The following is a 13,924-nucleotide window of genomic DNA, read 5'->3' on the forward strand; positions in this document are numbered from 1 at the left end:
CTGGGCGTCGTTTTATTCTGGGCGTCGTTTTGTTCTGGGTGTCGTTTCGTTCTGGGTGTCGTTTTGTTCTGGGCGTCGTTTCGTTCTGGGTGTCGTTTTGTTCTGGGTGTCGTTTTATTCTGGGCGTCGTTTTGTTCTGGGTGTCGTTTCGTTCTGGGTGTCGTTTTGTTCTGGGTGTCGTTTTATTCTGGGCGTCGTTTCGTTCTGGGTGTCGTTTGGTCCCAGCAGCTCGTTTTCTCTTCAAAAGAAGCCTTAGAACCCAGAATGTGGACATGAAGGTCCGTCGCTCCCTCTGGTGGTGAAAACGCTGAACTGCACTCGTTTGTCTCCATTGAAAGACACAAAGTCACGTCGTTTCTTCAAAACATTTTAATTCAACATCAGAAAACAAAACCAGAGAAGAAGAGAATTGTATTTTACAGGCGAGTCTTCGAGGAAACGTGTTCCTCAGACTTTGTTCTTCTTCAAACATTAAAAAAAACAACAAACTGGCAGGTGGAGCGTCCCGGTTCTAGGAGCACCTGCAGGTCTGAGGCCGCCGTGGAGGCTCCGCCCCCTCGCCGTGGAGGCCCCGCCCCCTCGCCGATCACCTGATGGTGCGGTACATCATGAAGTCGACGGTGGTGCAGCGCGGGAACTTCCCGATGGAGCTCTCCTCCACCGGCGTGTAGACCTTGATCTGACGCATGTGAGTGTCCCGGCCGTTCTGGTGGTTCGCCAGAACCGCGATCTGGATCATGAAGGTGCTGATCGGCTCGTTCGTCCGCTGGGGGAACACACAGAGGTTCTGACAAAACCACTCCACGTCCAACAGGTTCCCCCTGGAACACTGAGGTCCGGAGGGAACCGGTCTTAACAGGTCTGGATGGAACGGTTCTAGACAGAACAGTATGGACGGAACGACTCTTGGCAGAACGGGTCTGGACGGAATGGTTCTAGATGGAACGGGTCTGGATGGAACGGTTCTAGACAGAACAGTATGGACGGAACGACTCTAGACGGAACGGTTCTAGACTGAACGGTATGGATGGAACGGTTCTAGACTGAACGGGTCTGGACGGAATGGTTCTAGACAGAACAGTATGGACGGAACAACTCTAGATGGAACGGTTCTAGACAGAATGGGTCTGGATGGAATGGTTCTAGACAGAACAGTATGGACGGAACAAGACGGAACAACTCTAGACGGAACGGTTCTAGACAGAATGGGTCTGGACGGAATGGTTCTAGACAGAACGGGTCTAAACAGAAGGATTCTTGGCGAAACGGGATTTGGACAGAACCGTTTTTGACGAAATGGGTACAGATGGAACGTTTCTTAGCAGAAAGGTCACTATTGGAACCGTTCTAGACAGAACAGGTCTGAACAGAACGGCTCTTGGCAGAACGGGTCTGGATGGAATGGTTCTAGACAGAACAAGTCTTGGCAGAACGGGTCTGGACAGAACGGGTCTAACCAGAAGGATTCAGAAGGATTCTTGATGGAACCATTCTAGACTGAACGGGTCTGGACAGAAGGATTCTTGATGGAACCATTCTAGACTGAACGGGTCTGGACGGAACGTCTCTTGGCAGAACGGGGTCCAGACACAGCGGTTCTAGACGGACCGGTTCCGGGACCTTTGCGGTGGGTTCCTCACCTGGTTCATGAGCGAGATGTGGATCCAGCCGCTGGGTTCCACCATCTCCAGCTGCTGCAGAGACGCCGGGGAGCGACAGACCGTCAGACGTCAGATCGTCAGATCGTCAGCGGCGCAGACGGAGAACCTCGGCGGTCTCGGGTCACGGAGAACTTACCCGGACCTCCTGCAGGTTGTGGAAGTTGTTCCCGACCCGGACGGAGATCTTGCTGGGCGTGTAGCTCTCGTCTGACTTGTAGTCGGCGTAGATGCAGAGCATCTTCACCGTCGTCCTCCTCCTGCAAAGAACGTCCACATTTAGAACCATTGTCTCGGGGAAGAACCCTCCACCCCTCCCCCACCCCCCCCCCATCCTCCCCCCCACCCCCCCCCCACCGTTACCTGAACTGGATGTTGACCAGGTGAGGCTGCGACCCGTCGGACTGCCAGTACGTCTCCAGGTTGTCGTCTCTCAGCTGGTCCACCCCGAACCCTGAGCAAAAGAGCTGGCTGTCAAATAAAAGCACCAACGGAGGAAACTGTTCCGTCTCTGGTTCCAGGGGGGGGGGGGGGGGGGGGACAGTAACGTACCGGGTTTACAGGAGGACAGCGACCACACCGCCTGGGACCCGATCTCCCGCACCGTCCCGGTCCGCTCCAGCTGCTTTGGGGTCGGCGCCCGGCGGCGTCTTGCTCGGCGTCGCCATCCTGCTTCAACAAATACGATTCTAGATTCGTGCTTCTGTTGTGATGGATCCATCCGTTAACGTGATTCAGCTCTGACAAACCAAACTCCATTGAGAATTCTGATGATTTTCCTTTTAAATCGCTGACAACCTGATCAAAACACTCGCAGTGAACGATTCAAGAGACGACAGCCGACTTGGGTCTTTCGGGAAAATTCTGCAAGTAGTTGACGCAATTAGAACTTTTCTGTTGCGCAAAAAAAAGACGCGTCAAAAGTCAAAATGTGTGGGTGACGATGGTGGTGCCAAAAGATGAGAAAATAAAGGGGATGGCAAAGATTATAATTCACACATTAAACCGATGTGTTTCACCGTGATGCTCAGGACGACAAACGGGTTTAAATAATATGGAGTTGAGTTTGTTTTAAGCGTTTTAAACTGAAGGACGATGCTAAGAATTCGGCTAAAAAATGAATGGAGTCTGGTTGGGCGCTGTGGCTAAGGTGTAGCATCCACCATTCTGGCTTAAAATTAGACTTTCCGGCGAAAACGAGAGTTTATAACTCACACGAGGCGTTAGCGGGAGAGTCCGGCGTGCTGTTCTGGTGCATCAGTGGAAGCCGGCGGGTGAAACAAAGTTTAAAATCGGTGTTGTTCGGGAGAGACGAGGCAGCGCTTGAAAACTGCTTGTGCGTGACGTCATGACGCAGGGGCTCCGGTTCCGCACTCTGCTGACGTCACCTCCCGCCATCTTTCCAGCCGGCTTCCAGGCGAAGGAACACGTTGCTGGGAGGGAAAAAACAAGTCTCGCCGAGTTTTCGTTCCCCGGACGGGCTTTAATTGCGTCTTTTCTGGCAGCGGCACTCCCGGAGCAGAGGAGAGGTGAGTTTCCCGGGGGTTCGGCGCCTCCGTGCCGCCTGCGTGGCCTCGGAACGGGAGCGCAGCTGTCAAAGTGTGCGGCCTGCGGTGCTAACGCGGAGCTAGCTGTTAGCTCCAGTGATACCCGTTTTTAAAAAAAACCCGCAATCGGGCTTCATTGTTAAGCTATAAACTCGTCACTTGAACTCATCCGACCTCAGGAGCAGAACCCGGTCACTGTCGATCGAATCGCTCTCACACAGCTCATATTTTCCACCCTGGAAAATTACTGCGTTAAATTTTCTTTCCCCCCTCCGTGTTTACATCCCGAACCCCCGTTCGCGAAACGTCCAAATTAACATTTGCGTTGACGTTTCCGGGGTTAAACCCGGCGCATTCGTCACGACCCGGGCTGATTTGCGAACGCTGTGACCCGGGGTTTAATTCGGCTGAGGAATCGGGCGCAGACCAGCGGGTCATCCGAGGACAAACCCGGTTGGATGCTCGTCGCCGCCGCCCGTCACGCTGCGGCTCCAACGGCGAGATCTTACAGATAACCCCCCTCCCTAAAACCAGCAGGGAGCACGTGACCTGCATGTGCCCCGCCGATTTAACCAGTATCGCCACAGTGGTCGATGAAAATGGCTAAAATCAGTCTGTGTTGGTTCTTCACGACCAGAGCCGAGGAAACCAGAAAGGCCCGTTTTTAAACGGGAGTCTGGTGTGAGTCAGGCGGGGAAATGTGGACTAAACCCACCCGAGTTTTTACAAATTGTAACATTACCTCGTCTACTTTTACCCCCGCAAAAAAAGAGGTCATATAAACGTCATTGTTTATGAACCAATCATTAACACAGAGCCGCATGTGCGCCTGTCAGAGCTGCTGTGAGCATGCCAGCCCTGTAGGGGGCAGTGTGACGAGCCAATCAGGGTCCTGGGGGGGAGGGGCACCACCGCTTATTACCTGTTCAACGATCACGGCGTGTCTGGGATAAAGAAGCGTGACGGCGGAACGTCAAAACCAGCAGCTTTTACCGGTGCTTTTATTTTTTTAGCCACGTCAACCAGCGTCAACCCAAGACCAGGGAAACAACAACCCGGCGGCGTTTAGAGAATAAAAGATTTTAAATAAAATACTGCAATCTGAGGCCGCGCAGTCTTTTATTGTGGAAACCCTCCAGCGTCTCGGCAGAGATAACGGACGTCCGTCCCCCTGTCCCCCTGTCCTCCTGTCCTCCCTCAGCTCCGCCGGCGCTCCACCGTCTTTCCCCCGCGGCGCCATGGCGGATAAAAACACCAGGATCGCCATCGTCAACCACGACAAGTGTAAACCCAAGAAATGTCGCCAGGAGTGCAAGAAGAGCTGCCCGGTGGTGCGGATGGGTGAGTGGGGGGGGGGGAGGTGGAGGAGGGAGGGAGGAGGAGGAGGGTGGAGGGGGGGGTGGACGAAGTGGAGGGAGGGAGGAGGAGATGGAGGGGGAAGAGGAGGTGGAGGGGGGAGGATGGAGGGGTGGAGGGTGGACGAAGTGGAGGGAGGGAGGAGGAGGAGGGGGGGTGGACGAAGTGGAGGGAGGGAGGAGGAGATGGAGGGGGAAGAGGAGGTGGAGGGGGGAGGATGGAGGGGTGGAGGGTGGACGAAGTGGAGGGAGGGAGGAGGAGGAGGGGGGGTGGACAGGGTGGAGGAGGTGGGAGGGAGGGAGGGTGGAGGAGGGAGGGAGGAGGAGGAGGGTGGAGGGGGGGTGGACAGGGTGGAGGGGGGGTGGACGAAGTGGAGGAGGGAGGAGGAGATGGAGGGGGAAGTGGAGGAGGAGGTGGAGGGGGAGGATGGAGGGGTGGAGGGTGGAGGGAGGGAGGAGGAGATGGAGGGGGGGAGGAGGAGAAGTGGAGGGGTGGAGGAGGAGGGGAGGATGGAGGGAGGGAGAAGGTGGAGGAGAGGTCAGCCACGGTTTCACCTGCGCTGTGTTGACGTTTGTTTGTCTCTCTGTGTGTGTGTGTGTGTGTGTGTGTGTGTGTGTGTGTGTGTGTGTGTGTGTGTGTGTGTGTGTGGTGTGTGTGTGTGTGTGTGTGTGTGTGTGTGTGTGTGTGTGTGTGTGTGTGTGTGTGTGTGTGTGTGTGTGTGTGTGTGTGTGTGTGTGTGTGTGTGTGTGTGTGTGTGTGTGTGTGTGTGTGTGTGTGTGTGTGTGTGTGTGTGTGTGTAGGGAAGCTGTGTATCGAAGTGACACCACAGAGTAAAATCGCCTGGATCTCAGAGTCTCTCTGTATAGGCTGTGGCATCTGCATCAAGGTGAGGAGGAGGAGGAGGGGGCGGGGCTTCTGACCACGTCTGTGCTCGTCTAACGTCTCTCTCCCTCTCTCTCTCTCTCTCTCTCTCTCTCTCTCTCTCTCTCGCCCCCCCCCTCAGAAATGTCCATTTGGAGCGTTGTCCATCGTCAACCTTCCCAGCAACCTGGAGAAGGAAACCACACACAGATATTGCGCCAACTCCTTCAAGTTGCACCGGTACGTTGGTGGGCGGAGCCTGTGGGCCACGCCCCCTTTAACATCTGGAACTGAAGTACATGTTTTGTTTTGCTTTTGTATTTTATTGCTTTTAATAGGTACTGGTATCGTTACTCAATATGAGAACGTAGCTTAAAGTTGGTACTGGTATCGGTAAAGGTTGGTACTGGTGTCACAAGTAGCTAGAGGGTAGTACTGGTATCGCAGGTAGCTAGAGGGTAGTACTCGTATCGGTAAAGGTCAGTACTGTATCGGTAAAGGGCAGTACTGGTATCGGTAAAGGGCAGTGCAGGTATGACAGGTAGCCAGTGGTCAGTACTGGTATCGGTAAAGGTCAGTACTGGTATCGGTAAAGGGCAGTACAGGTATGACAGGTAGCCAGTGGTCAGTACTGGTATCGGTAAAGGTCAGTACTGGTATGACAGGTAGCCATCGGTCAGTACTGGTATCGGTAAAGGTCAGTACTGGTATCACAGGTAGCCATCGGTCAGTACTGGTATCGGTAAAGGTCAGTACTGGTATGACAGGTAGCCAGGCGGTCAGTACTGTATCGGTAAAGGTCAGTACTGGTATCACAGGTAGCCATCGGTCAGTACTGGTATCGGTAAAGGTCAGTACTGGTATGACAGGTAGCCAGCGGTCAGTACTGGTATGTAAAGGTCAGTACTGGTATCACAGGTAGCTAGAGGTCAGTACTGGTATCGGTAAAGGTCAGTACTGGTATCACAGGTAGCTAGAGGTCAGTACTGGTATCGGTAAAGGTCAGTACTGGTATGACAGGTAGCCATCGGTCAGTACTGGTATCGGTAAAGGTCAGTACTGGTATGACGGGTAGCCAGCGGTCAGTACTGGTATCACAGGTAGCTAGAGGTCAGTACTGGTATGACAGGTAGCCATCAGTCAGTACTGGTATCGGTAAAGGTCAGTACTGGTATGACAGGTAGCCAGCGGTCAGTACTGGTACTAACCACAGTACCATTGTGTACCAGGCTGCCCATCCCCCGGCCCGGCGAGGTTCTGGGTCTGGTCGGGACCAACGGTATCGGTAAATCCACGGCTCTGAAGATCCTGGCCGGGAAACAGAAACCCAACCTGGGCAAATACGACGTGAGTGTGGGGGGGGGGGTCCGGGGGTGTCCGGGGGTCTCCTCTCTTGGTCCCGGCCTGTCCGGGTGAGCTTTTATTGTGGCGGTGTGACGCGGGGCTGTGCTTCCTGTCCCAGAACCCCCCGGACTGGCAGGAGATCCTGACCTACTTCAGAGGCTCGGAGCTGCAGAACTACTTCACCAAGATCCTGGAGGACGACCTGCGGGCCATCGTCAAGCCGCAGTACGTGGACCAGATCCCCAAGACCGTCAAGGTGAGGGGGGGTGGGGGGGGCTAAAGGGGGGCGTGTCCCGGGCGCGGTCTGAGCTGTGATGTCACGCAGGGCTCCGTCGGCGCCATCCTGAGCAGGAAGGACGACACCGACACCCAGGACATCGTCTGCCGGCAGCTGGGTGAGGACCGGGGGGGGGCCGGAGGGGGGGGGGGGGGCTCTCTGGTCCTCTGTGGTTTCTAACCCCGCCCCCTCCCTCCCCTGGCCCCGCCCCCTTCTCTTTCAGATCTCAGTCACCTGCGTGAGAGGAACGTGGAGAACCTGTCAGGAGGAGAACTGCAGAGGTTCGCCTGCGCCGTCGTCTGTATCCAGAGAGCCGACATGTGAGGAGCTTCTATATATATACATCTATCTATCTCTCTATATCTAGATCTATATACATCTATCTATCTCTCTATATCTAGATCTATATACATCTATCTATCTCTCTATATCTAGATCTATATATATACATCTATCTATATACATCTATCTATATACATCTATCTATCTCTCTATATCTAGATCTATATACATCTATCTATATACATCTATCTATCTCTATATCTAGAGCTATATACATCTATCTATATACATCTATCTATCTCTATATCTAGATCTATATACATCTATCTATCTCTCTATATCTAGATCTATATATAATACATCTATCTATATACATCTATCTATATACATCTATCTATCTCTCTATATCTAGATCTATATACATCTATCTATATACATCTATCTATCTCTATATCTAGATCTATATACATCTATCTATATACATCTATCTATATACATCTATCTATCTCTCTATATCTAGATCTATATACATCTATCTATATACATCTATCTATCTCTATATCTAGAGCTATATACATCTATCTATATACATCTATCTATCTCTATATCTAGATCTATATACATCTATCTATATACATCTATCTATATACATCTATCTATATACATCTATCTATCTATCTATATCTAGATCTATATACATCTATCTATATACATCTATCTATATACATCTATCTATCTCTCTATATCTAGATCTATATACATCTATCTAGCTCTCTCTATATCTCTATATCTATCTGTATATATCTATATATCTCTATCTGTGTCTATATATCTATATCTATCTCTAGCTCTCTCTATCTCTGTCTCTAGCTCTATGTCTATATATCTATCTCTCTCACTCTCTCTAACTCTCTCTATCTCTCTCTCTCTCTTTCTATCTCTATCTCTGTCTCACTCTTTATCTCTCCTCCCCCCCCCTCTCTCCTCCCCCCCCCCCCCCCCCCCCCCCCCCCAGCTTCATGTTTGACGAGCCGTCCAGCTACCTGGACGTGAAGCAGAGGCTGAAAGCCGCCATCACCATCCGCTCCCTCATCACCCCGGACAGGTAGCTCGCCCCCTCCACCGTTTCCATGGAAACCACTGGAAGCCATGTCGTTCACATGTTGTCGATGCAGCCGCACACATACACAACGTGAACCAAGGCTTGTTATTGTGGGGACTGTCAAAATAAAAGCGCCAGTCCCAGCAGGATGGACTGAGAGTCACGACACTTTTCTTCCTGGTGGTGCGTTCAGGTACATCATCGTGGTGGAACACGACCTGAGCGTCCTGGACTACCTGTCCGACTTCATCTGCTGCCTGTACGGCGTCCCCAGCGCGTACGGCGTGGTCACCATGCCCTTCAGCGTCCGGGAAGGCTGAGGCCTTCAGGGACTGCTGGGAAATATAGCTCCTGATTTGCTGAGGGCATTCAGGGACTGCCGGAATTATATTCCTGAGTGTGAGGCAATCAGGGACTGCTGGGAAATTATAGCTCCTGACGTGTGAGGCGTTCAGGGACTGCCGGAAAATTATAGCTCCTGACGTGTGAGGCGTTCAGGGACTGCTGGGAAATTATAGCTCCTGATGTGTGAGGCGTTCATGGACTGCTTGGAAATTATAGCTCCCGATGTGTGAGGCGTTCAGGGACTGCCGGGAAATTATAGCTCCTGATGTGTGAGGCGTTCAGGACTGCTGGGAAATGATAGCTCCTGACCGTGTGAGGCGTTCAGGAAATGCCGGGAAATTATAAACTCCTGATGTGTGAGGCGTTCAGGGACTGCTGGGAAATTATAGATCCTGATGTGAGGCGTTCAGGGACTGCCGGGAAATTTTAGCTCCTGATGTGTGAGGTGTTCAGGGACTCGCCGGGAAATTATAGCTCCTGATGTGTGAGGTGTTCAGGGACTGCCGGGAAATTATAGCTCCTGATGTGTGAGGTGTTCAGGGACTCGCCAGGAAATTATAGTGACTCATGAGGCATTCAGTGATTGTTGGGAAATTATAGCTCCTGATGTGTGAGGTGTTCAGGGACTGCCGGGAAATTATAGGATCTCATGAGGTGTTCAGGGACTGTACATTATAGGAACTCATGAGGCGTTCAGGGACTGTAAATTATCGGAACTCATGAGGTGTTAAGGCACTGTCTGTAAATTATAGTGACTCATGAGGCGTTCAGGGACTGTGCGTATTGTAGGAAGGTTTGGCTCAGTGTGTGGTGCTCGCGAGGCGTTCAGGGACCGTGGCCCCCCGGTCATCTTGGTGAAACGGCGCCCTCTTGCCGCAGGCATCAACATTCTTCCTGGACGGCTACGTTCCCACGGAGAACCTGCGGTTCCGCGAGGCCTCGCTGGTCTTCAAGGTGGGCCGAGACGGCGAACGAGGACGGAGGTGAAGCGGCTCCGCCACTACCAGGTACGTCCACCGCCGCCGTGTGTGTGTGACGACGCTGTGATGTCATGTGACGGCGCTGTGATGTCATGTGACGGCGCTGTGACGTCATGTGACGGCGCGGTGTGTCTCAGTATCCAGACATGGGCAAGACGATGGGCGAGTTCACGCTGACATCAAGGAGGAGAGTTCACCGACTCGGAGATCATGGTGATGCTGGGAGAGAACGGTGAGTCACCCCGGTTACCGTGGAAACGCTACAGTCGCCGTCGCTCGGACACCACGACAAGCTGTTGTTAGCGTCGAGTGTCTAGCGCCACATTATAGCATCGAGTGTCTAGCATAGCGTCTAGTCTCCAGCGTAGCGTGTAGCCTCCAGCGCCGTAGCGTGTAGCCTCCAGTGTAGCTTTGTAGCGTGGCGCCGTAGCGTGTAGCCTCCAGCGTGGCGCCGTAGCGTGTAGCCTCCAGCGTAGCTTTGTAGCGTCTCGTCTCCAGTGTAGCCTCCCGCGCCGTAGCGTGTAGCCTCCAGCGTAGCTTTGTAGCGTCTCGTCTCCAGTGTAGCGTGTAGCCTCCCGCGCCGCCAGTGTGCTACGCCTCCAGTGTAGCTTTGTAGCGCTGGCGCCGTAGCGTGTAACCTCCAGCGTGGCGCCGTAGCGTGTAACCTCCAGCGTGGCGCCGAGCGTGTAGCCTCCAGCGTAGCACCGTAGCGTGTAGCCTCCAGCGTAGCTTTGTAGCGTCTCGTCTCCAGTGTAGCGTGTAGCCCTCCAGCAGCGTAGCGTGTATCCTCCAGCGCCGTAGTGTGTAGCCTCCAGTGTAGCTTTGTAGCGTGGTAGCCTCCAGCGTGGCGCCGGAGCGTGTAGCCTCCAGCGTGGCGCCGGAGCGTGTAGCCTCCAGCGTGGCGTGCAGAGCCGTAGCGTGTAGCCTCCAGCGTGGCGCCGGAGCGTGTAGCCTCCAGCGTGGCGTGTAGCGCTGTAGCGTGGCGTGCAGCGCTGTAGCCTCCAGCGTGGCGTGTAGCGTCCAGCGTGGCGTGCAGCGCTGTAGCGTCCAGTGTGTGTCCAGGCACGGGGAAGACCACCTTCATCAGGATGCTGGCCGGAGGCTTGAAGCCCGACGGAGGCGGAGACATCCCCATCCTCAACGTCAGCTACAAACCCCAGACCATCAGCCCCAAGTTCAAGGTAGGGCCGTACCACCGTACTGCTGTACTGCTGTACTACCGTACTACCGTACTGCTGTACTAGCGTACTGCCGTACTGCCGTACTGAAGTGTGTGTGTGCAGGGCAGCGTCAGAGCTCTGCTCCATGAGAAGATCAGAGACGCCTACACTCATCCTCAGTTCATCACCGACGTCATGAAGCCGCTGCAGATTGAGAGCATCATCGACCAGGACGTGAGACACACACCTCAACACACACCTCAACACACACCTCAACACACACCTCAACACACACACCTCAACACACACACCTCAACACACTGCTGAACACACACTACTGAACACACACCAACACACTGCTGAACACACCTCAACACACACTGCTCAACACACACTACTGAACACACACTGCTGAACACACACCAACACACTGCTGAACACACACCTCAACACACACTGCTCAACACACACTGCTCAACACACACTACTGAACACACACTGCTGAACACACACCAACACACTGCTGAACACACACCTCAACACACACTGCTCAACACACACTGCTCAACACACACTACTGAACACACTGCTCAACACACTCTACTAAACACGCACCTCAACACACACTACTGAACACACACTGCTGAACACACACCAACACACTGCTGAACACACACTGCTGAACACACACCTCAACACACTGCTGAACACACACCTCAACACACTGCTGAACACACACCTCAACACACTACTGAACACACACCTCAACACACTACTGAACACACACCTCAACACACTACTGAACACACACCTCAACACACACACCTCAACACACACACCTCAACACACACACCTCAACACACTGCTGAACACACACTACTGAACACACACCAACACACTGCTGAACACACCTCAACACACACTGCTCAACACACACTACTGAACACACACTGCTGAACACACACCAACACACTGCTGAACACACACCTCAACACACACTGCTCAACACACACTGCTCAACACACACTACTGAACACACACTGCTGAACACACACCAACACACTGCTGAACACACACCTCAACACACACTGCTCAACACACACTGCTCAACACACACTACTGAACACACTGCTCAACACACTCTACTAAACACGCACCTCAACACACACTACTGAACACACACTGCTGAACACACACCAACACACTGCTGAACACACACTGCTGAACACACACCTCAACACACTGCTGAACACACACCTCAACACACTGCTGAACACACACCTCAACACACTACTGAACACACACCTCAACACACTACTGAACACACACCTCAACACACTACTGAACACACACCTCAACACACACTACATGAACACACACCACTGAACACTCTACTAAACACACACCTCAACACACACTACATGAACACACACCTCAACACACACACTACTGAACACACACCTCATCGACCAGGATGTGAGACACACACCTACACACACTACCTCAACACATACTTCTACACCTCAACCTGAGCACACACCTGAACACACTCTACCTGGACATGAACACAGCTTCCTTGCCGACGTTGCTCTGGAGCCAGGAGTAGAGTGGTGGTCCTGACCCCCCCCCCCCCCCCCTCCCCCCCTCCCCCCCCAGGTCCAGAACCTGTCGGGGGGGGAGCTCCAGCGCGTGGCGCTCACCCTGTGTCTGGGGAAACCAGCGGACGTCTACCTGATCGACGAGCCGTCGGCCTACCTGGACTCTGAGCAGAGGCTGATGGCGGCGCGCGTCATCAAGAGGTAGCTAGCTGCTGCTAGCATGCAGGACACGCCCCCTGCTGGCGCTGGAGTGACCCCCCCTCCCCTCCCCCCCCAGGTACATCCTCCACGCCAAGAAGACGGCGTTCGTGGTGGAGCACGACTTCATCATGGCGACCTACCTGGCCGACCGCGTCATCGTGTTCGACGGGATTCCCTCCAAGATGACGGCGGCCAACACGTGAGCCCCCGCCGCCATCCCGCCCCACCGCGCTTTTATTTTGGTAACTAGCTGACGGTGTGTGTGTCCCCCCCCCCCCCCAGGCCTCAGAGTCTGCTGGCCGGCATGAACCGCTTCCTGTCGCTGCTGGAGATCACCTTCCGCCGCGACCCCAACAACTTCCGGCCGCGGATCAACAAACACAACTCCATCAAGGTGAGCGCTACGCTAGCTGCTAAGGTAGCTGCTACGCTAGCCGCTAAGGTAGCTGCTACACTAGCCGCTACGCTAGCCGCACGCGACTCCACGCCGCCCGAACGATCTGACCTTTGACCCCGTCTCCTTCAGGACACGGAGCAGAAGAAGAGCGGGAACTACTTCTTCCTGGACGACTGAGACGAGGCGCCGTCGCCGTGGCAACGAGACGTCGGAACCTTCAGCAGAACGGAAATAAACGAACGTCGACGCCTCCGTGTCGAGAAACCTGCCGTCATGACTCAGCAAATTTTATCTCCACCAGAATAAACCTGAAGCTTGAAACCATCAACAGGCTGCTTGTCCTCTGTTACTGGTACTACTACAGTACTGGTACTACTACAGTACTGGTACTACTACAGTACTGGTACTACTGCAGTGCTGGTACTATGACATTCTGGTACTACAGCACTGGTACTTATCTACACCACAACCACGTCCCCCAATAACATAATAATAACATCATAATAATAGTAGTAGTAGTAATAATAATAGTAATAACAATAATAATAAATGACACTAACGAATCAAATGAACAGCCTCTATCAACAGTGGAACAAGAACTTTACAGATCAACTGGAACCAGAACGTTACAGATCAACGGTAGAACAAGAAAGTTACAGATCAACAGTAGAACAAGAACTTTACAGATCAACAGTAGAACAAGAACTTTACAGATCAATGGTAGAACAAGAACTTTACAGATCAACAGTAGAACAAGAACTTTACAGATCAATGGTAGAACAAGAACTTTACAGATCAATAGAACAAGAACTTTAC

The 13,924-nt window shown here is 52.9% G+C and overlaps 2 protein-coding genes across 2 annotated transcripts; one reads left to right on the top strand and one right to left on the bottom strand.

Annotated features, from left to right (window-relative positions):
- Positions 1–415: 415 nt before the first annotated feature.
- On the bottom strand, positions 416–2,326 carry anapc10 (anaphase promoting complex subunit 10; the record flags this gene model as incomplete). The annotated part of the gene is given in 6 exon segments (XM_080519160.1): positions 416–766; positions 1,641–1,694; positions 1,798–1,918; positions 2,022–2,112; positions 2,211–2,289; positions 2,291–2,326. Coding segments are annotated over 6 exon segments (561 nt in total). The 3' UTR covers positions 416–586.
- A 700-nt stretch (positions 2,327–3,026) lies between these two features.
- On the top strand, positions 3,027–13,436 carry abce1 (ATP-binding cassette, sub-family E (OABP), member 1). Its single transcript, XM_080519161.1, is given in 22 exon segments — positions 3,027–3,187; positions 4,407–4,546; positions 5,362–5,447; positions 5,565–5,662; positions 6,652–6,769; positions 6,885–7,022; positions 7,092–7,161; positions 7,267–7,363; positions 8,341–8,430; positions 8,621–8,742; positions 9,652–9,662; positions 9,664–9,729; positions 9,731–9,751; positions 9,753–9,779; positions 9,890–9,930; positions 9,932–9,984; positions 10,815–10,933; positions 11,036–11,146; positions 12,569–12,711; positions 12,788–12,910; positions 12,994–13,105; positions 13,238–13,436. Coding segments are annotated over 21 exon segments (1,797 nt in total). The 5' UTR covers positions 3,027–3,187; positions 4,407–4,443; the 3' UTR covers positions 13,286–13,436.
- Positions 13,437–13,924: the final 488 nt, after the last annotated feature.

The sequence above is a fragment of the Blennius ocellaris genome (genome assembly GCF_963422515.1).
Source record: "Blennius ocellaris genome assembly, chromosome: 23".
Taxonomy (NCBI): domain Eukaryota; kingdom Metazoa; phylum Chordata; class Actinopteri; order Blenniiformes; family Blenniidae; genus Blennius; species Blennius ocellaris.